The sequence below is a fragment of the Ruditapes philippinarum genome, unplaced genomic scaffold, assembly GCF_026571515.1.
Source record: "Ruditapes philippinarum isolate M1 unplaced genomic scaffold, ASM2657151v2 ctg3819_1_1_1_1, whole genome shotgun sequence".
NCBI classification, from domain to species: domain Eukaryota; kingdom Metazoa; phylum Mollusca; class Bivalvia; order Venerida; family Veneridae; genus Ruditapes; species Ruditapes philippinarum.
The window spans coordinates 1,820-27,214 of NW_026865187.1; the positions used below are offsets into that span (position 1 = coordinate 1,820).

Here is a 25,395-nt window from a genome sequence, read left to right on the forward strand (position 1 = left end):
TGTATATATTTTGAGTTACATGTAAAAGCGAGTAAAAATATTTATAACAAAAATAGAAGCCAACAGAAGTTTTAAAACAAGTTTTGTGATATGAACAAACCATTGAAGTTGGAATAAGAGATATTGTGGATATTGCATGATTGAAACCAATCAAATTATTCATTTGGCATGTTCTGTAACGTTTCCAAAGATCATTGTGACAACTATTGTGAAGTCTGATCGCACGTGGGTCAGGTTAGAAAACCCTCATAATACTTTATAATGAGAAAAGTTCGTTATACCCGAGACCGTTATAATACTCTGACATTTACCTTAAATATTACTGTAATCAATATTCAAACGTTAGAACCATTGTTTTATCACATGTTATCAAATGATTTATGATTCGAACAATTCGTTTCAATTACATTCGCAACAAAGCAGGGCTTGAATATTTATTTAAAACTCCATATGATTAAGCACTGCAATTTCTTTCTTGTTGAGAACACAAACAATATTTGATTCAATACTCTGCTTTTCAAGAAATGGATCGAAAAAGTCACATTGAAGTTTAATTGATCATCAAATTGATTGGATGATGTTTCTTTTTTCACAATATCAGTATTGATAAAAAATATTGAATTCCCGAAATGACTTTGAACAGGCTCTCGCAACAAACTATATAGGTAAACCTTCAACGTTTTCATTATCACTCTATATAGAGAAATGCATGTATTATGATGTATACAATCCCGGACACAGTTAATAATACATATGTCTAGGAGAAGCTTAGGTAGAAGGATGAAAAAAAACAGTCGTTAGACATCTTTTTCTCTTTGAAGTACGATATGCGATTGTCGATATTACAAATTCAATGTATGTTAAACAATACAAATACTTTAATAGAATGCGTTCTTTTTTCTGCTCTTAATCTTGTAACACAATTAATTCAATCTGGATAAATATATAAAATGCGTATGTCAATAAAACAAAATAAGATATGTAGATTTATAACAACTTTTGAATATTCCTAGCATATAATTAAATGATTGAATTCAGAATATATTGATGGTATCGCAATAATTCCTATAAGCAAGCAAATCATTGCTATATGCACACATAAAGACTAAGGGAAATCCGACAATAAAACACTGAGCTGTTTGTGAAAAGCTGATACTGCATCGTAACTGCTAAACTATCAAAAATGATGTGGTATTAGAAATATTTATATATGAATTCTATGAGAAAACATATAATGCAATAAGGGATCGTTTTCAATTTCGTAATGCAATACGCTCATAAGAATAACAAAGTTAGAATGTCGTTTCAAGCTCAATCAACCAATTGAGTATGCAAATTATTATGGTCTCTAGTTTGTCTGTACCTCAAAAACGTGATATGTTGAAAGAAACTTCGCACAATTGTGTGGTCAGCAAGACAATGGCACAAACGTTTTTTATTGTCATGTGTGATTACATTAAGTATGTTTGACATAGTCCTTGTAATTATAACTGCGTTTTTACGCATTTTTTCTGATTGTAACAGTAGTGTTAAGTTAGATTGAGTATCATTTAAAAAGTAATTTTAGTAAATATTTAGGCTTCTCTCTGGTCAAAGTAGTTGTCATGTTTGACTTACCTGTTTATATCGAACGAAATGCAGGGTTTGTTTTATTTCAGGCTAGCTCGGATCGCAGCAATTGAATGTTATGGATTAGAGATCAACGATTTCTGCGAAAATTTCTCGTTTTGCTCTATTGTATTCATTCTTGTTATACAACTCATATAATAATAACAAAGTCACTATGTTTCCGAATGGAAGGATTGCGAAACAAACACTCATTTAGAACAATTAGCAATTCAACTATAAATTTTATTAACAAAGTATTCCCAGTGGAAGAAATAGAACTATATAGAAATAAATACAATAATAATTACGTCATATCCTTAAAACACCATCTATTTATTGTTTGAGCATATGCATAATTTATTAGAGCACCATGATGTGATTCTGTTTTGATCGACTAGATAGGCCTCTCTGGGAAACAATACAATATGCCTATCAAACAAAAAATTATGAAAAAATTATAACAAGCAAATTTAAAAAAGTGCTCAGATAATAAATTGGAATACTTCAAGGCTGGTTTGATATGTTATCAAATATGGTTAATAAATTAAACAAAAGAACATGATTTGCAAAATGTGTTTTTGTTCAGTCACAAAATGAAAAAATGGTATCAGAGTGTCATGTCTTCAGGATACAGTATAAGTGTCCCCTCAAAGATTAAATTACAGTAGATCTTTTGTGTTCAATAGCGTTGTCATGCAGAAAATACAGGCCTTTTATACCAGTAAAAAGACGAACTTTATAAATGAGTTTTCATTTTTTCTTATAATAACACGAATATCTATCGTAATATTTGGATGTGATAGCAACTAGAAACTGAAATTTGGAGAAAACATAACGTAGTACTACATAAATAACTTGAATTTTGCCAATCGCAATACATGGTCGATGCACAGTTTTATTGTTACACATGAAAATTGGTGCAAATAGTGAAACAAACTGTCAGCATCACTCACAATCTGAGAAAAAAGGACGATTTCATACTTAGGAAACATTTTTGTTAATTCGAATAGTAGTGCTAAATAAAAGCGAAATGTCAATGTGTAGAAACAAAATGTATTTTATCAAATCGAAATAATATTTGTAAATACGAAATAACATTCCGTAAAACCTAAAAGACATTGCTTATGTATGGAAAAAGAGGAGGGGTTAAATACTTTAAAAGACTATTTCATTTAACTAAATTACGAAATAAAAAAAAAACAGTCAATTGAAGTTTTTTTATTGTCTGACATTCATCGAATGTGTAATATCGACAATCGCATATCGTACTTCAACAAACGAATGTTTCCTTCATCTGTCTACTTAAACCTATCGTAGATACTATTAACTTTGTCCGGGATTGTACATGTATACATGCATTTCTCAGTATACCCGTAAGAGCAAATAGGAGTTTATATGTACAGTTTAGGTTTAAATTGGTCACGGCAGTCTCATTTCTATCCATTATTCAAAAATATGAAACATCCGTTAACAAACAAGTAATTTACTTTAGCAACTATGTTATATTCAACTCACAAGCACCATCTGCTCGCTGAACATGTTATATTACATTTTTTACCATCATAATATCGACTTACCGAGTATTTAAAAATTAAAATCAAAAGCACAACAGAATTTTACCAAACTTTTGCCATAATGATTATACTTGCAACCTTTGATTGTTTTTTTGTTTTTTTTCTAGAAAAAAATCACAGTATATTTTTACATTTTTTTATATTGCACATCACCAATAATGTAATATAATACGTCACTTCCCTAAACGGGGATTAAATCAATAATGATTTTAGTCCTAACATTACAGTCACACGCAATAATCAATAGACATGTTTATCACTTACAGTACTTGTGTGGTAATCAAATAATTGAATACCAACTTATATACTGGTTTAATATAAATAAGAGCCATGTCGTGAATTATACAAAAATTTATAAACATATCATTGATATTATTAAAATAAAATAATAAAATTATCATAAGCTCTAGTGAATTTATTGTTATAAATATATTAAAATTGAATAAGATTTAATGTAAACACATACATATGTACACCTACCATACCTCTATTACTTCCATTAGTACTTTGAAAGTTACTTATACAATTACTAGTAAAAAAAGAATTTAAAACAAACAATGTAGTCTGATTAAATGAGTTTTTACTAAAAAATATAAATTGAAGTAAAAAATAACATATTTATGAAGTCATCTAAATTCATATCTAATGACACGCTAAGTGTTGCTCATTTATTTTAATCGTGTATATCTCCACCTTGGATGGAAAAACAAAAATTCATTTTCAATCCATCATACAAGTAATAAACATCTTATGTTATAAAAAAATATATTTCATTTAGTTACACCATTCTGCAATTCATCTCTGGATTTGTATTGTCATTTTTTAAGCCAAAAAAGGTATTTAAAAGAAAAAGGAAATATATTTTTAAGAAAAGAAAATAGTACAATATGACATAAAGCTTATTTTGGTAATTTTGCAAACACATATTGGATCAGGTGAAAAATGGACAAATTCCAGCAAAACAGTGATGCTAAAAAGTTGTCATATATAAATGAGATACAAAAAAGGAATAGCCTTGTTAGTATGCCGCAAGGTATATCCTTTCCATCGCGTAAATTCCATTGTAAGGAATGGAAATACGCAGCATTTATCTACTACGAGAGCAATAAAACATGTCTTTGTGGCTCTGAAGAACACACAAATAATGTAGAATATGCAAGCTCTGTTGAAAACACAGGTACAGGTTATGGAGTGAGGAAAACTACTGTTTTGACATCATATGTGCAGGTAATCTTTATATAGCGTTACATTACTTAGGTATTAATCTATATAAAATGTATAACATAAACAGCAATGTTATTGATTTTTCATGCCATGGAAATTCAAAACAATAAGTAAAACATCAATCAATATTATGTTACAAAAACGCATTTTAAATTACCACATTTGATATAATGATAACTTTTAAATACCAGATCAATTTCTTAAATACCATTTTGAAAACGATCAATGGCGATGATAATAAAATAAAAACAACTGTGGTAAATAATCAAATTTATGTTTTATTTAAATTACATTTAAAAAAGTAAAAACGCTTGATTTTCAAGAGTAAGTAAAAGTGGACAAATAGGAAATCTTTTATTTACCATCTGAGCACACAATATGTAGCATGTGGTCAATCGAAAATTATTGCATGTGCATCTAAAGCCATAACGTGGACACGCGATATGTTTTACGAGCACACTCTCGTAATATACTTACATATACGTACAATCTATAGCGTGGCCAATTCGTTGATCATGCATTGAAAAGCGATTGACAAGTATCTTGAAAGTTATGTACAATATCCGTGAAATTGTGTTTAAAGTCCTGTTTTAGAGGTTGATCTGTCAAGAGATGTCGTTTAAACAGAAATGTAAAAATGTTTAAATAAATTGCATACTTTGACTGCTAGGAAACGTATGTACTTCCTGCAATTACAACGCTCTTGTACTTAATTATTTTCCTTTTCCGTGACTGTCCTTCGTATTCTCCAAACCTGTCACTCTGTGATGTTTTCCTCTTTCATAGACTGAAAATGCATTTTGCAGGTCATCACTTCAAGAGTTAAAATGGACTTAAAGTGGCAACCTTTCAATTATTTAAAAGTATACTTGAGGTGGACTTTGTTGACGCATTTAAAATTGGATTAAATGGATAAACTTTGAATTTCTGGAATAGGGGATTTTTGAAGTGTTGAAATAGACAATTGTAAACTATCTGCTCGTTTGTTAATTGTTTTTGTACCATATTGCACTACATATTGACCCATCGTCGTTTATATATTTTCTTAATTAAAATGACTGACGATAAATATTCGTACCATAATTTACCTTTGCAGACATCCGAGAAGTTAAACAAGAAAATACATCGTCTACCAGGCGTTTGTGACTGTTTATCCCTTTATGACCTTGGCTATGCTGAAGACGGTGTGTATGTTATTCAACCGTAGGAAGGTGTTGATATTGAGGTGTGGTGTGACATGTCAAATGGTGGATGGACTGTAATTCAACGCCGTCAGGATGGATCTGAAAACTTTTATAGAAATTGGAATGAATATTGAAATGGTTTCGGGAACATAACCGGCGTGTGCTGGCTTGGTTATAAGTACATAAACATGTAAACTGCAATTTGGAATGCACTTTATATAGATATGGAAACGTTTGCACATGATAATGTATCACCCGCATCAGCTTTTGCCGAATATTCCACATTTGAGGTTATGACGAAACTGATCAATATAGGTTGACAGTTGAAGGATTTTACGGAAACTGTTTCGATTGATTAAATGCTCTTAACGGTGTGAGATTCACTACATTCAATAATGATAATGACTTGAGAAGTGGTGATAATTGTGCCGTTATGTTCCATGGAGGTCGGTGGTATACAAACTGTCATGAATCCCATTAAAATTGTTTGTACTTGGGAGGTGCTGGCTCAGAGTTTGGGAAAGGTAACACTTGGTACAGATGTTGGGGACAACGATATTCGTTAAAAGAAGTTGTCATGAAAATACGTAGAAACGTATGAGTTTTAAAAGACAGTTATAGAATTATAGCGTATTATCAATAACTGAGGGCACATTCTAATTGTATACCTTTACACCATTCAACGATGTTGTTGTTGGTTTTTTGTGTTTTTCTTTTTGTTTTGTTTTTGGTAAATCACGTTTTCTTGAATCCTGTGCCGGTACTTGATACATTTAAGAAGCAATTTTCTATTGCAAATCAGTGGCAAATGACCCAAATATCCCTAGTTATACATATTTGGACTTGGTATGTCTTAGTTCAAAGCATTTGCCATAGAACTTGTGTAATGTAACAATGTAAATATTTTTTTGCTTCTTATGGAAACCAAAATTTGATTAGCCTCTTTTAAGGGGTCATTAAAGCACAAAATAGAACAAAAACACTTTCGAACATCATTTCCTAATGAAATAATTGATAGATGATCAGCAAACTATGTAGCATTCCTTGGATAGTCTTTTATCAAGGTTGCTCATATTAAGTTAGTTAGCCCCATTTAAGCTAATGCTTTAATGCCCCCAGGTCATGGCATTTTTTTTCTCAAATTATTGTTTAAACATATTCTATGCTCAAATTTAATATTAGAATATATTGACATTCCAACACTGAAAAGCGATTGTTCCTGATGAGCGACTCATGGCCATCATGGCCCTCTGATCTATAATTTTGCTAAGATATCCAGATTCTTTGTTTCTTGCTCATTATTCGCTTGGCAAAATATGTTTTACTGATTTGTACTCCGATATGTATTTTAAAGGAACATAGATCTATGCTGTGTCAGCTCTTTGATACCCACATTCGGAATCAAATATGTTTAAATTGAGCCAACACATACAACACAGAGTAGGGAAGTGAGGCAAACATTGTATTCGAAAAAAGCAAAAGTACTTACGTCTACTACATCCCGTCCTTACCTAACAGTATCAGCATTACATATTTCCAATGCATATCTTAAATTGCATATTACGATATAATATTTGTAATTAGAGAAAAAGCTATGTTTTTAAACTTTTATTCTGATGGAACATTGTTCTGACGGCACATTATACAATTCTTATACAGTTTGGAAATTTATAACAAGATTTTCGGCAACGACAGTGTCTAGTGTAAGTTAATGATATTGGATTTAAATACATACTAAGATTGGATACCGATGACGATATTTTAAGATATTTATTGAATTTGAACTTGGACGGTTTTAAAACTTTTTTACACTACTTGAAGTCAAGACCGAAGTGACAACTTTGATTCAGACTTTTATAAGGTTTGATGTTTGAAATCCACCAGTTAAAGTCCGGAAATCCTGAAATCCTTCAATGGACGGACGGCCGAACTTCAGAATATGATTTCCTAGGATTTCAATGCAGGTCATATTGAAATCTGATATTTAATCTGCATACGAAAGTCGTTAAAAAGTGAATACTTAAAGTTGTGTGGCCTTAATCATTCAATTACATTATTACATAAATAACGTTCTTGAAGTGAATTTGTCTTAAATTGATATTTACAATAAGAAATCTTCAATATAAAATATGAAGTGACAGATTTCAAAGATGTCTGTCATTGACGTCACGTCTGCTACACTGGAAATATAAAGAGTAAGTCAGTTTTTGCCAAACCTAAACGTAAGTTTAACATTTCTACCAGCTTAAATTGCCTCATGTCTTTACATTCTTCCTTGGCCAGTCAGGTAAGTGAATCTTTTTCTTGCTGAAATCAACAATATATGAAGCTATAGGATTTCACAATGTTACTTGGATTTCATTACGAGTATAAAGTCTGTTGGAAATACATTTCAGAACTAGATGGTCAGATCCTTACACAACATTTTCAATATTGTCGTTTTTGGCGTTCTTTTTCTTTTCTTTTTGGAGATCAATCATTATAATTTATTTTAAATACAATACACTTTTGAAGGAAAATAATAATTTTTTTCACACAATAGAAATAACAGCATACAGCGGTACATGTTACTATTTATAATGTTTAACCTGTATTACGACAGAAAAGTCCCTTTATTTAATTGTTTCAAACAGCATTTACATAGTGTATTATACACCTAGATCTCTATTTATTCCAATTAAATTGTGATTACTCCAAAATAAATTTGATGATTTTTGACTTTGTAACAGTTTAGGTTCGGACAGGAGCATGAATGAACATAAAAGGGTGTATACGATGAAAGATCATATGATCATTATAAGGACTTACCCTACGTTTGATTATAATGAGGATTACGTATATAGATGAGCACAAGGGGGATTCATCCTATGGATAATGAGAGTTTATCCTTTTGATGATCATAAGAAAGATAAATCTTTATCCTATGAATAACCTTAAAGAGGGTTTATACCATGGATATAGATTAAGAGGGTTCTTTCTACGGATAACCATAAGGAGTTTATTCTATGAATTATCATCCATAGGAATTTATCCTATGAGTGATCATTAGGAGGATTTTCCCTGTGGATGATCACATGGCAGCTTTATTTCATGAATGATCATAAAAATTATCTGTCCTATGAATGATCATAGGGCGGATTCATCCATGGGCAACTGATCATTCATACTTGAATACCTTAAATGTCTCTTTTTGATTATTGCACGTTATGAAATAAAATATTTTTTAAAAAAAGAAAAAAATAATATTATTTAACATTCAACATTTAAGATTCAACATACAATAATTGTTCAGAAAATACGTTATAATGAATAGTGCTCAGTCTGTATTTATACTTTATCTGTGATGATAATGTTCAAGTCTTGTCAAGAATAAATATTTTAAGTTTATATAATTGCTACTGGCTTTTTAACGGACTAAAATGATATTGCTGTCAAATTGATTGATTGCATAAATCACAATAATATAAAATTTCCGACGATATTATTTATGAGTGCATTTATATTCATGGCGTACGGAATGCCTGATTGTTAGCAAGAAAGATAAACAATCAATTAATCACAGTATCATTCAAATACTCCAAGTCAATAGACAATGAAAAAATAATGAAGTAACAAATTAGTTTCATTTATGTTAAATACAAAAATCGGGCGAACTCCTACACATGGTGCTAATGTAACGCAACTGGAACAGTGTTACGTCATTGTTTACGCTCACGCATTTTTTTTATTAAATAAACTGATCTGAATTCTAATGATCAGTTTGGCTTATAATACTACAGACATCTCTATGTTTTAAGACAAGTTGTTCTTTAAGCATACTAAAATTCAAAACTTTTAAAATCAATACTAAATTGGTTCTGACACAGGAAGAAATTTCATAATGGCATTTTGGATTGTGAGTAACATCGTTCTTAATACTCTGATTGGACTCAGTTTTAGTAAAGACTGGACAAAATATGGTGAAACTGTTATGTATAATTTGTCATATGTAACGGAAATACCACAAAGGAATAAACTTGTCACTATACCTCAAAAGGTATCCTTTTCAACTTGTAAATTTCATTGTAAAGAACAGAAATGCGTTGCTTTTTTCTATATTAAACACAATGAAACGTGCCTTTGTGGCGAAGAAGAATCTGCAAGTACGGAAGATATTGCAAACTCTGATCAAAACACAGGCATAGTATATGGACTTAAGAAAACCAGAGTTTTGACGTCATATTTACAGGTTCGTATTAAAATTTTCCCTTGAAACATTACATTAATATCTTAAGGTTTCATCTTTAATATAAGGCTTGAAAGTTTACCAATGCCTTTATTTTTCTTTAAAGTCTTAAAAGAACAGTCCATATCAAATTATAAAAGGAAATATTGAACAAAGGTATTGATAAATTCTAAGGAACGTGAAAAGGTTCCAAAACAATTCTGATTATAATCTTGTGATTTTTATTCTTTCGTAGACAACCGACGGATTGTACAAGAAAATACATCGCCAACCAAGCGTTTTAGACTGTTTATCCCTTTATGAGATGGGCTATGCCGAAGACGGTGTGTATGTTATTCAGCCGTCTGAAGGTGTGAATATTGACGTGTGGTGTGATATGTCAAATGGTGGATGGACAGTTATACAGCGGCGCCAAGATGGATCTGTGGACTTCTATAGAGGTTGGGATGAATACGTGGATGGATTTGGGATCACAACAGGCGAGTTCTGGCTTGGTCTTAAATACATTAATATATTAACAACAATTAGTTGTGAACTTTATATAGAAATGGAAACGTTTGAACATGATAATGTTTCACCCGCATCAGCTTTTGCTGAATATTCCACCTTTAAAGTCAATGGCGAAAGTGACGAATACAGGTTGTCAGTATCGGGATATAATGGAAACTGTGCGGATTCCTTTAGCAATCATAACGGCTGGAAATTTTCCACATTCGACAATGATAATGACGAAACAGGTAGTGGAAATTGTGCCGTTGATTACAATGGAGCCTGGTGGTACAGAGCCTGTCATGCTTGTAATTTAAATGGGTTATATTTGGGCGGTTCTAACACAGAATATGGTAAAGGTATCACCTGGTCAGCGTGTTGGGGGCAAAAATATTCGCTTAAACGTAGCGTTATGAAGATACACCGGAAAACCGGAAAACGTAAGGTTTAAACAAAAATGTTAGCCTATGGATTATTGCATAAATACCTTTCTATTTTTAAGACATTATTTCTGATGACAACTTTCTAATTAACAGTAAACAAGATAAGTAGATAACATTTCTAAAGCAAATGTGTCAGAACTAAGTCTTATATTGCGTACATACTTTGTAAACTCATATATTTTTGGAATAATTAAAAACAAATGTGATTAATTCATCCCCGTGTTTTGATATAATAATGAGAAATATGTGAACAAATAGTTGCATGTATGTACACATGCTGACAATATGGAATCCATTTTCTATTTGGAAAAATACGCCACTTTGCATTTTTATTTTGCCGTTTTTTGATGATTTTTGTATGAGTCATTATTTTTTTCTTTCCTTGTGAAGGTATATGAGGGTTATGTATTTACAAGTGAATTGTTTTGATTCTAATTCTTTATTTTTTGGAAAATTGAAAGGTGAATGTAAGATTATACCTGTATCATTTTATACTTTTTCTCTTTTTTGCTGTTGTTGTTGTTGTTGTTGTAAAGACGTAATCGGGTTGTAGATAACTGTCTGTTGTTCTCTCTTTAAGGAGAGTAGAATATATAATTGTTTATCAAAAATATAAGTTATGAATGATTATAGCATGTTATAATAATGAGTCTTTTTCATTATGTTAAAATCATTCAAATGTATAAACATCCAAAGTTGATATGTATTTTCTTCCTACTGTTAACAGAAAAATAGGAAAGGCGTTATAATATTTCTAATTATTTTTTGACATAAAAGTTAATAATTGACAGCTTGATTTGCAATTTAAAAATATATTACATAAAATCGCCCATAGAACTGTTAAAAATTAAAACCTCTACGAAAACTTAGTTGAATTAGTTCATGAATTATATATAATCATTCTTCATTTTTTAATATAAAAAGACAATTTGAGTTTAAATGTATTTTATTTTTGTGAATGCAAAACTATGCATATTATTGGGAAAAATAAATAAGAGACATGTTTACAGAAAATTAAAAATTAAAAAAAATCTATTTGGAAAAATACAGGACAACTTTGATCAATATCACTTGTCGAATCATTAAATTACAAGTCACAAAGCCTGAACTACGCCCATTATCAGAGAAGCGGTTCTTCCGCAACCGTAAACTCGTTACGCTATGGCCAGTAAGGGGAGATCACTGCAGAACAGTTCGTCATCAAAATCATTCGAACATTGTGCACATTGTGCAATTCGTACCAATATAAAACAAAATGGATATATTCTCGGCACATATTGTTTAGAATTCATTTTAAGTATACCAATCACTTAAACTTTACTTGTTATTTTACTTATTTTGCTTCGACCAAACGTTTCAATCTTTGTCGCAACAGAAAAACATTTAGAATTTCAGACTTGGTATTACTTTGTCTTTGTGAGTTCTACTTTTTCACAAGACTATGCAACTTTATTATTAAACAACGAGCACAACCAAGACCATGGAGAAAAAAATTGATTTGTGCTTCGGATATTTAACTGTAATAGAGAACGGTTTTCAATGCTTATGACTGTTCACATCATTTGGCGGCATCTTTGATGTGCAGTATCAACATTTAACTTGTACTTCTTTTAATTTGACAATAATATGAAACGATCAGTCTAAAATTAACATATTTAACCTTTAAAGGTCGCTTAAATTTCGGTTATGAATGTTCTATTATACAGCAGTTTATCGAGAATTATGGAATATGTTTCATACTTTTATGACACTTTATGTTAAAAGTATAGTCAAATATTGTTATTCTTTGGTTTAGTAACTAGGTAGTATGCATCTGTATAAATGCGTATTGTTTTTTTAACTATGCACTCCGTAGTAGGTTAAGCTTTAGAAATTGTTTTTCATAGTCGCGTAATATTTGTGAAAATAAAATTAATTTGTACTTTTTGCAGCTGGAGAAAATGATGTTTTGTTTATTTCTAACAATTAAAAGCAAAATAAATAAAGGTAAATACTAATCTTGTCGGTGCATATCACATCATATTCTCCAGCTAATATTGATATACTCTCACTTGTCGACTCAAATCGCATGTAAATATCGTCATTGTTAACATCTTGTCCCTTTGTTTGTTAATTTATCTTATTGAAAACCTTGTTGCTAGAAATATCTTATTAATTGACTTTATTTATATATTTTTTGCATATTTTCTTGTAAACAGCATGCATTTAGCTAGGAGGTTGCATTTATAGTATTTTTTTACTTGATAAACTTTGACAGTTGTTATTGCTTGATGATGCATTATAGGTTGTATTACTTTTGTTGTCAATAGCAATTGCTACTGGAGCTAACAAAATAATTTCGAGCAAAGTTTCATCAAAAGCATCAGCCTTAGAACCATTCTATGTTATAAGACATTTTAATAAACGTTATATGTAATTATTTATCATTTTTGTGGGTAAACTGTCATATATTTTGAGCAAAGAATTGTTGATGTTCAGTTGGTTGACCGTGTTCTTTGTGTATGGGAATGGTCTTTTCCGAACGTTAATAGGTTAGATTTCGAACGACAAGCATTGTCCATTGACAAAATTGTACAGCTTAACATTTTTCAAACGTTTTTGTATTCGTTGAACTTCTCAGTTTTGGTATAAATAGGCCCGAAAACGATCATCTTTAGTCAGGTTTCATTGAACTTTCGGTTACTTACATGTTACATTATTGACGTTTTTTCTGCTGACGGCAATTCTTTTTGATTTTAAGACAAAAAAAGACTTAAGATCATTATCTCGCATTAAATCAATCATTTTTAAGAATAAATAATAAAGAATTTGGATTTTTATTTCACATTATAACAGTCACTGGCTCGACCAAACTTTCACATTTTAATGAGAAATAAATCGGCAGTCGTGGATAATAATAATGCTTAGTTTATCAGATGAAGATCTATACGATAATTAAAACTAAAATGTTTTGCATATACATATGTTGCTTTTATTTACAAAACTTTTATTTCATATTTAGATTTTTAAAAATTAAACACTTATTAAAATATGAAAATTTTGAACGGTCTTTATTCATTGTCACAGTGATAAAATGGTGTACCTTCAAGAAAAAGGGATTATTGCTAAGTACATTGCATTACAGTTAAGTTGCCTTATGAAGTTATACAGATAAGCCCATTATTGACAGATGTTATTTTAATTTATTGCAGCTAAATAGATCTATATGCTTTGACAGCTGCCTGAAAAAGTATCATCATTCCATTAAACCCTAACAATTTTAACTAATGTTAACATTGTCATAAATTTGATCATTTTATTGTTTGTGAATCCATTATTGTTCTTCACAATCCTGCCCAATTATTGGTTACAAAGTCGTGTGCACGTTACCACACTTAAGGAAGATAAAAGGGTCTTTATACCACAGCTTGATTTGTTCACTACACTAAGTGTTGACTATCGGTGGGATTAGACAGTCAAACATCAAATCTAGTGAAACGAATCAAAGCCTTAGCGGGATTTTAGATGCCAAGATGAATATAATGCAATCAGTCGATAGTTATGCCATTACTTGAACTCATGTAGCCAGGGAAAATTCATGAAAGTGAGAATGATAACATGTCAGTCCTATCAAATATGATGTGTGATCATGAAAATGTTGGTGTAAACACATCACCTTACTACCAAAATACACCTCAAATAATTAATGTGAATAACATCCTTATCAATATCATCGGTGTTTTTAAAGATGTCGTCATTGAACTGAGAAGTTAAAAGCAATCTCAATGACCACATTTAGGTATCAATGATGGCAGTTATGATACAACTTAATTATAAAGGAAGTTGATGTGAACTGAACTTGAATAATTACAAGAATTTAACCCCATTTTGTAGACTCTCACACATGTATAGAAGAAATTGGCAAGACCGTCAAATGAGGTACACATGACCATATTTATAATTCAAGGTTTCAAGGTCATTCTGATAATAATCAACCACCATCTATTTTAAATGTGATAGGTTTAATATAGTATATATAATGCGAAAATCAGTGACGTCTTCGTCAACTCGGTTTGCTTTTTTCACATACTAGTACTAGCGAAATGTCCTATGTGAAGTGTCAAAACAAGTCCATAAAACAGACAATTACTTGAATTTTCACGCTCATGCAAACATAAGAATGTTGGTATTATTAATGAATAATCATAAGAAATGATGTAAAATACTCATATTATCATTCTGATTGGATGATTACCTGAAATTTTATTGGCATATCTTTGAATTCGATCTCACAATATAACGAATAACTTTCATGTCATTTTGTATTTATTCAGTAATCCATATTCCAAAAAGCTGAATATTTGGGAAATTGACGCTCCTTTTTTATTATAACAATCAACAAATAAACCATAGATTCAAATAATTACGCATAATAAGAGGGAAACATCGAAGATATATTATTTATGATTGTATCTATTTACAAACGGAACAATCGATTGTTGATCAATAAAGATATAAGTAAAGCTTCACTTAAAGGGAGACACAGGCAAATATTTCAATATCTTCGTCTTAAATTTCCCATTTATTATTCTGTAAATGTCTTCAAAATAAATACACTAGGTAGCCACAGGAACAAGAAAGTTTCCTCCTTATTAAAAATTAGATAGTGTTTTCCTAACTTTCCTAACTTGACCAACGTGATTCAGATTAGAGCGTTAAGACCTTACAAAAGTTGTTACAGTGAACTATGGAAACGTTGAAGAACGTGTCGAATGCATTGCAACGGAAATGCGTTACATTCTTATACATTGAGAACAATAAAAGTTGTTTTTGTAACTTGGAGGAACATGCAAGCACTGAAGAAAATGCAAAATCTGGTAAAATCACAGACATTATTTATGGACTAAAAAAGTAATGATTTTACTTCACATTCATAGTTGCGCGTAATGAAATATTAAAACATATCTTTTTTTTTTTTTTTTTTTTTTTTTTTCCGTTTTTTTTATAAATTTCTTATTATTTCGTACATCGCATTTAAATATTTATGGTTAACCTTCTAGATAAGACTGATAAGTTCAACAATGTCTTTATATCTTAAAATGATAGTACTATTGAGCTGTTATTTGCTTTGTTTCAGAGAAATTTAATTTTAAACAAATATAAAGGAAAGATATAAGCATAAAATAACATGAACAATACATCACCTAAAAGGGAAATCTATCTCAAATAAGAAAACAAAAGAAAAAGTAAAACCGGCGTGTCGCGAAGACGAATTGTCATATACTAACCTTGGTAACGTAGTACCGGAGCACGACAAAAAATGGGTAAGGCCATTACTTTGATGCATCACAGTTTACTACATATAAACGTCAAAACTCAATGAAAAGTGTATGTTTGTATTCCCGGCGTCATTAGCAAATTTGACGTTATTTGTCATATTATAATGGTCGTAAACAAATATTTCTGTGTAGTTGTCAATACTGTCATTACGTGAAAATGTTAGTTGCTAATTGTCTGGAAATACGGACGATTATTAAATTTTGCTCAAGTACTGGTGAAACACCGACGCTTTGTAGAGGGGTGAGTTTCGTTAGAGGATGACAACCGTCCGTTCCTAATGCCGGTGCATGTGACGAGGTTTATCCAATATATTTGTGCACTGGTGGAATATGTAATATGTACGTTGCATGGGAACAATAAAAACTACAAAACACTTTGCATCAATCATTCATCTATTGACAGAAAAACAAATTATGAAATAAAAAGCAAATGCCACTTCACAAAATGTGCGTCGGAACTACGTTACCAAGGTAACAAAACGCCAGTTATACGGCTTTTTTCTTTTGTTTTCATATTTGAGGCAGATTTCTCCTTCAAGTGATATACATGTATAATGCATGCATTTTTATCAATAACTCTCTTGACGACAATAACTGCAGTGCTCGAATCTTTTGAACAACCTCCTTATAGAAATGGAAACGTTTGGAAAAGATAATGTTTCACCCGCTTCAGCTTTTGCCGAACATTCCACATTTAAGATCGATGACGAGACTGACACATTCATGTTGTCAGTTTCAGGATATAATTGTAATTGTGCGGATTATTTAGCCTTTCATCACGATTGGAGATTCTCCACGTTCCACAATGACAATGGCGGAGAATGTCGCGAAAATTGTACTGCTAACGGTGCTTGGCGGTATAAAACGTGTTACGCAAGCAAGTCAAATGGCTTGTATTTGGGAGGTTCTACCACAGAATAAGGTAATGGTGTCGTTCGGACCACATGTTAGGGATTCAATTATTTGTTTTAACGAAACGTTATGAAAATACACCCGAAACTTTAACATTTTACAAAATTGATGAAATAAACCCAATTCTATAAATAAAAAAGGTTTTTACTTTTATTCATAAAAGACGTTTTTGTCATGATAATCTTTTAATAACAGTTACCCATATAAGTAGATAAATTGTTGAAAGCAAAACATTTCAGATAATACGTACAATTTTGAATCTTAATATTTTATGGTATACATACTGCTAGAATAAAATAAGTTTATTCAACATATTTTGTTTTCAGAAATATTTTTCAAGAAAATCCAAATGATACCTTTTCGTTGTTTTATTAAGAGTTGAAATACTTTTGGAAAATGTGTGACCTTTTGTAGACCAAAAGCGTAAATTAGTTTTGGTTTCCCATTTACAGGGAAGTTGAGGAAGGAAACGTTAGTTGGTTAATCAATTTTATCTGTCTAGTTCTTGTTATATGACGGATATTTTTATGTGTGGTGTGACAGTCAGTTTATGCCGTTTATCATGAATAAAGGTTAAGCATATACTGCATAAACAAATAAAAAATTAAGTAAGCGAAAAACTAAGTTAACATAATAAAATCTAAATATATGTTAGTTCCTTTATTTTTTCCGCAATTAACATACACCGAGGGGCAACGGAATTTTGGTCATTGACATAAGTAGATGATAATGTGCGGGTAAAATAGACAAGGGTATTGAAAATTATACTTTTTAATCGAGCAATTATTTCCAATTAATGAGGAAAGTAATGCACAAACATATTCACTGTGCCTGAATTGCAGAAGATTTTACATAGAAAGCATCAAATCGGATTTTCATTTTAAAACATCATCCAGTTTGCTTGATGATATATTAATGGCTAAATTTGTTAACTGCATTTTTGTATCTCGCAGATTGGCCGTTTATTTATGTCATCAGTGTTGATATGGTTATGTTATCCTGCGCCTTATTTTTCTTGAAAAAAGTTTTGTTCTGAGCCCGAATATTGCAGATATATCGTCCATTTAGGTCAGTTACGGGTTAACTCCTGTTAAATCATTTAAGGAGTAAATCCTTTACTGCACTAAGGTGACGATATAAACTGATCATCAATAATGTTTCCCCTCGATTTGCCTTAATAAATTTGTTCGCATATTTTTTCAGTTATTCTCTTTTTTTTTAAGTTTTGATCTTGTTTTGTGGTCATTCACTGTAATTGTTATCAATTCTTAGATCATAAACAGTGGAGAAGAGGAACTTTAAAGAGATGTATCATTTATTGTAAATGATTGAACTCTTCAATCAAACTGAATCGTAGTAATTCCAGTTATTTCTGAATGCATTCTTCGCTTTCTCTCAAGTGATTTCAGTATAATTTCCATCGACATATTAGGTATTTTAAAGTGAAGTTTTGCTTTGAACTTAGTTTAATTATAGACGAAGGCTTATAGGTGCATTACAAAATATTAAGCATGTAGCGACGTTTGTATATAAAATCATATCTATCTAGAAGAAAGTGCCAAGTGAATGTATATAATCACTTGTTATAAAATGATATCAGGTTATTTCTCAATTATATTAGACGAGTAAACAGCTATCAACATTGTATTGGCTGAGGCGCTAGCCAAGTCTGAAATAAGTTTGGCAGCTATATGTCCAACATCATCGCTTTCAACGTGTTTAATGACCTCTTTATCTCACACTTCCATTTGTTGACATTTTTTGGTGAGTTATGGCCCTTGAATAAGAAAAGAGCTTCTGTCTGTAATGGTTATTGTTTCTCGTACTACAGCGTAGCTGTAGAGAGGAAAAAAGTAGCTGCAATATATATAGGAAAGTAACTTCTAGCTACCACTTAATACAACTGCTTGATTGGCAACTAGTATCTTCAGGCGACACATGCGACCACTGATTTCTCTTGTTGAAAGCAAAATATTACGAAGTGTTTGTTTTAATGTTATAATGTTACTTTGCTAGTGACTTCAATTTTACTTGTTTACCCCATACATACGCATAATACTTTATTTCTAGCACATAAATTCATATAAGATTATTATTTAACATTTTGCATGCACAAATTCTGTATATGATATTAAAGACACACTTGTTAACTCAATTAATAAAATCGTTAAATCACAAGGCATGGACTCACTTTGCCCGTTGTGTGATCAATATTCAAATTTATTTTCTTGTGCAAATGTTTTTGTAGTTTTCTTACGACTATGGTAAAGTTATACTACTATAACATAACATCACAGTGTATAAGCATACAAATTTATTTAAACTTAAAGTTAGAGTCGATTACTTCTAATCCAGTTACCTCTCTGGCGTGGGTTCGATCCCCAGGAGATGCTTTGGTAGTTTAGCGCGGAGGAAGGTTGTCTAGTACTGGTGTAACTCTCCAGGAACGATGGTTAGGAAACTACCCGCCTATATGACTGAAATACTGTTGAAAAAGGCGTAAAATGAAACAAACAAACAAACAAAAACTTAAACTGCGGTTGAAATATTAAATTTAACTGTCAATTTTAACTAGAACTTTCATCCCCAGAGGAAATGTTTATTGATATTTCAAAACCTAACATTAACTTATCTAACATTAACTGTCATATAACAACAAAACATTGAAAGCATGAATTAATTTGCATTCATATTTAAAGAATAATTATGAAGCATTCACAGTATTGTTGCCATAGCTAGGTTATGTATTACCATTCGTCTAAGTGAATATTCTATTCAAATAGGAACCAGAGCGGCAAGGTGATTGTAATTCATTTAATAATTGATTAAATGTTTTCTTTTTTCAATAAATGACTGCTAACAACCGGAGTACTGGAGCAGTCGTATATATTTTCAAACGCTTTCACATTGACTACTTCGAAACTTAGAATATAATTGCATTTATTTCTTTTTGATGTACGGATTATTTACTGTTGATGCCATGTTGCTTATTTTTGTAATTATCAACTCTTTTGGAACATCTCAAAGTTTAGGAAATAAATTTGCGACATCTTTTTTTTGAGATAGAGAAAGTTTTTCAGTTTCCAAAAAATGACACTTCACTTTCTTTAATACAAGCAAAGTCATTGATTTCATGCAGTTTTCATTGTCAGAAATTAGAATCGCAATCGTTTTACTATTTTGAAAATAATGCAAAATGTTTCTGCTGTTCCGGTCATGACAATAACACTGGTGAGGAGGGGCAGACTGACTTTAATATTATCCATGGGAAAAGAACAGAGATGGTTACAACAACGTATACTCAAGTGAGAATCATTGTTGTTGTTTTTTTTGTTGTCCTAAATAATTGTAAATGGATGTAATAAATATCAAATATTTTGAAGTTTAAGATTCATTAACATTTATTTGTATTTACATTTTCTGTTACAGATTCTAAAAAAAATATTTCTGAAATTTATTACAAAGTTGTCTTACTGTAATCTGTTTACAGACAAAAAGAGTACACAAGCAACCAGAGCCATTTGACTGTCTGGAGCTTTATCAACAAGGCTATAGCGAGGACGGTACTTATGTGATTAAACCAACTGGAAGTATTACTTCTGATGTGTGGTGCGATATGAAAAATGGTGGATGGACAGTTATACAACGACGACTGGATGGGTCAGAAAACTTCTACAGAACATGGACGGATTATGTTTGTGGATTCGGTAACATATCAGGAGAGTACTGGATTGGCCTTGAGAATATACATTGGCTTACTACTATAGACAGTTCTTTGAGAATTGAAATGGAAGCATTTGAAGACGTGTCAACTACACTTGTGTCACTTACCCATGCTTATGCGCAGTATCACATGTTCAGGGTTGACGACGAAGATTCAAATTTTAGATTGCATGTAAATGGTTTCTCCGGAAACTGCGGTGATAGTCTCAGTGCACATGATGGAAATATGTTCTCGACTAAAGATAGGGATAACGACGTTTGGTACAACAACTGTGCTCAAATATACAAAGGAGCATGGTGGTATAAATATTGTCATCAAAGCAATTTGAATGGACTATACTTATCGGGGAATCACTCTACGTATGCTGATGGTATAAACTGGAAAACGTGTTGGGGTCACTTTTATTCTATTCGCACTGTCGATATGAAGGTGAAAAGAAATTAAGAACAGTTCTGTGAGAAATAAAATGTAACCCCGAACCGACTGCATTATATATGAGTATATTTAAAGTATCACGCCTCCTAATTTATGTTAATTTTCATGAACCTTTTGGAAATGTATTTAAAAGTAAAATATTGTAAGATGAACAAAATAAGCAATTTATATCTTGCAATCGGCACTAACAAACCAGGAAAAATACCAAAAAGTGGTCAATATATATGCAAAAACAGCCCTTACTCCGTTGGTATCTCAAAAGGAATATGGTGATAAAATACTTTAAAAGCAGGCTTAAACCGCATATAGTATGTAAAATATCACTTGGATCTTGAATGTTTTACCTTTCTTAAAATTTTAGAACATTTTTCTCAATATTGATGTTCTTGGCTCAACTTGAGGCAAGCAGCTTTAATACAGTAATACATGTATTATCAAAAATGTAGCTCAATTGTGAACATGTAATCATTCTCGATTTTTTACATTTGTTAAATTGTTTCAGTGGAAAGAAATTATGTAAGTTCAACCAGGATACGTACGAAAATTCTAAGTAAATTACTGCCTTAAAATGACCAGTATAATATGTAATTTTATATTTAATCCCTAAAAATTAAAAAGCACTGTTTATCAGAATGATTATTTGAAATGACCAGCCCTCTTCAATGGAAAGTATCACTGCTGTTTTTATTTTTACGCTAACTTGAAAACCAGCTTAAATGTTGTGAGTAGTTTGTTTAGATAGTTTGTTATAAATCAGTACCTGGAACAACTTTGGCCGCATATGAAATGAAATAGAAACTGCTTATTGGGGTATTAAAAGTCTCTGTGGTAAGCTGTAAAACAGAATCAGCGACATTTAAGGAAGTATATCGAACAATTGACTATAACTTCATTTCAATAAAGGATTAAAGGAAAACTGAAGTGATAACATAGACTGTTAATCAGTTAAAGAACAACTTCAAAAATGTTTGAAACAAAATAATGCTATTAGGCTGAGCATATGATGTATGTGCTTTTTTAATGTTCTCAAAATGGTCTGATGAAAATAATGTTAATCATGTTGTCTCCTCGTGAAATGAAATACATCATAATGATTTACATAAACAAGGCGGTATGATTGTACATTTATATATCTATAATTTAAAAGATATTTATATGTGAAAATGTAATTGTCTCCGAACCTGTATGCACCGAATCAAAACTGTGGTACAGTGTTTACCCTTTTTTCATCTTTTTCTTTTCTCCTTTCTTTCATTGTCAAACAATTGTTATTTCACCAAATGAAAATATGTAAAGGTAAAAAACGTTTTTTAATATGTTTTTAATGCACTTGTATTATAAACAACGTCAAGTATTTTATAACATGTCATGTCATATTGCGAGATTTAATTTGCTTTAAACGATTTAGCAAAGTTTTGATTTAAGACGATAAGTAAACGAAAATCTTCTGTCAATGTTTGCTAGTAATTCATTCATGTGAATGTATCCAATATTACAACATATATTAAAGTCATTGTTTTGTTTAGTTTATACAAATTGTATTTTAGTTTGATTGTGTTGGAAGCTCTTAGCTTATTGAAACACTGTCGATTGTTTCCTTGAAGCAACCAGTTCTAATAAGTGTTTAGTTTCTTGCTCACTGAAACAAAGGCTTGTCTCTGATCAGGTTTGAACCCGAATGGCCAAACATCCTCTGATTACTAGTCCGACGCGTGCGTTACCACTCGGCAATGTCGCCACTCTAAATGTTTTGTTTAAAAGTAAGATGTATTGTATATGTCTACGCATTTGATTTCATTGCTGTTTCGAAAAGATTCATAATATCACCAGAGGTACTTACCGAATAGTTGTTTACAGGAAATGTACTTAGAACATAATTAATTAAGCAGATTATTGAAAACATAATCTGGATTTTATTAACTTATATAAAAAGTTGTTTTTCAAAAGGCTTAAAAGCAACTTTAAATTATAAATTGACAAAAATTAGTAATGTGCATACTAGGGTCCGTAAATGGTCTTATAAATTTATAAATTGGTCCTTATTTGATTATATTTGTGTTAATTACTTAGCAATATCACTTCCCCTCTCCGCCTTTTGCGCTATTGTCTGTGTTCCATTTCTGTTTGGTGACCAAATGTTTCTAAACGTTATTTAGGGCTGCGTCTGTGAAAGGTTCTCTTCCCTTATTTATATATATCTTGTTTTGTCGCCGACGGTAAATATCTCCTTCCTCTAATTTTGCCAATTATGAACCCCCCCCCCCCCCCCCTCTGCATCCAGCCTCTTTCCTCTTCACACAAGTCCTATCGACCCTTTTTAATGATATTTTGTATGACTTCAGTTTCTGTTATTAAAAATAACGCCCAATTTTTGATTCGGTGGAAGCTCCCGTTAATATGTATCCTTTCTTGTGAATATATTATATTTTGGTAGTTCTAACCATGAATGTCGACCAGATTGAATTTAACTTTGAAATTAAAATATTGTTAAGTCGATCAATATCAGTTATCTTATATTGATTATTATAATGTGTATTTACGTATTTCAATTTAAATTTTGTGATCATTGAATTTCTTTGTTTTTAATTTTTTGTTTTGTTAATTTCTTTCTCCGTGTGCAAGATGTGTGTGTAACTCCTTTTATATAATTATTCTCTTTGTAAATCAGACACATAATAAAAAGCATAATTCCAGAAAGCATAGTGATTGTTCATTATGTTAAGAATAATATATGTATAAAATGATTGAAGGTGTGTGAAGTTCGGAATTCGCCTTTTCCCTTATTTCACTATACATTGTGGCTATATATTTCAATCCCATCACTCTTTCACAACAAACGATTTCTTAAAACAAATAGATACGACGTAAACATTCCATTGATCAGGATGTCCTGAAATTTTGATAAAGGAGGGATTCCCCTTCTAAATTAAGTGTATCGTGGGCATGTTCATAATGGGTTTTGTTTGCTAAATAAAAATGGTTTGAAGATATTTTCCATCGTATGAAAGGTCTGTTATTAAATATATACTTATTTCTCATAACATGTTTGATAAAGTTAATACTGTATAAATGTCTGATCAGGTACATTGTTAATTGAGAATGACTTAATGCACTGAAATCTTCATGAAAATAAAATGCAATCAATATAAAAATTAAAATTGTACCATATAACATAAATGATTCATGATTCAAACGATTTGTTTGAATTAAAAACAAAGAAAAATGTATCAGATATTCTATAAACCTTTTATTTTGTTGACCGTACATAAATTTGAATCGACTGCCACGGATAAAGTTTCTATTATCACTTAATGTAGCGTTAATGAATTGTTCTGGCAGTCTTAAATCTTTGATAAGGAACAGAAAACCGACTTATATAATCAATGCGTTAATGTGGTTATTCAAACCAATTTCATTTTACCAACAAGTTCCCAAGTGTACATAAAATGTATGCAAATAAATTTTATATCGCATGAAAGGTCTATTATACATTACAAACAGGTTTGCATTCAACGTTACTTAATCGTTGCCATTTTCTATTGTTATTGTGTACAATTTATTCATGACTTGTTCTAAATAAGTGAATTGTTTAATATTATAACAAATGATAGTTCGTAAATTTCGGGGAAGGGAAGATACAATACAATCCTGATAAAATATTTATGCAATTACTATTGCGACGTAATAACGATTGTTTTAGAAAACAAATGCTTATTGATGCAAACAATTTGTTTTCAATTGAATTTGCAATATAGCAGGGTTATAATTCAAATTTAAAATCCAATTTCAGTTGCTTCTCCATTTTTCCTTGTTATTATTTAGATGCACTATTTTGGTTCATACCTGGCTTAAAAAGGAACAGATCAAACCACATTTTATAGACCCTTCTTTATTCTTGATACATTCATTGATATATATATACCATCTTGCTTCCAAAACGACTTTAAGCAGGCTCTTTCTACAAAATATGCTTTCAACTTTGCCGTCTTGAATAACCTTCCGGAAGTTCTCTTTTTTTACAACTGCAAGTTATCAAACGGAATTAGGTTGATTTGAATCAAACAAGCTAGTTATAATGAACAAAATATAATCAGAAACATCATTAACAATCATGCTTATGGTACATTTGCTAGTCTATGAATACAATATAATACCCTAGATAACTACTGTTCATCAAAATAAATGACTTTATTTTTATCACACAAACTAAAAATAAGACCACTTTTTTCCAATTCTTTGAAATTTGAATTGATTTTTTA

General features: G+C 31.0%; 2 protein-coding genes across 2 annotated transcripts; both read left to right on the forward strand.

Moving 5' to 3' along the window:
- Positions 1–9,470: 9,470 nt before the first annotated feature.
- On the forward strand, positions 9,471–10,755 carry LOC132728142 (fibrinogen C domain-containing protein 1-like). The gene is made up of 2 exons (XM_060713768.1): positions 9,471–9,626; positions 10,051–10,755. Exons 1-2 carry the CDS (start codon positions 9,471–9,473, stop codon positions 10,753–10,755), a joined length of 861 nt encoding a protein of 286 aa, XP_060569751.1.
- A 9,119-nt stretch (positions 10,756–19,874) lies between these two features.
- LOC132728141 (microfibril-associated glycoprotein 4-like) lies at positions 19,875–23,389 on the forward strand. The gene is made up of 2 exons (XM_060713767.1): positions 19,875–20,282; positions 20,468–23,389. The coding sequence occupies exons 1-2, from the start codon at positions 20,259–20,261 to the stop codon at positions 21,143–21,145; spliced, it is 702 nt and encodes a 233-aa protein (XP_060569750.1). The 5' UTR covers positions 19,875–20,258; the 3' UTR covers positions 21,146–23,389.
- The last annotated feature ends 2,006 nt before the right edge of the window (positions 23,390–25,395 follow it).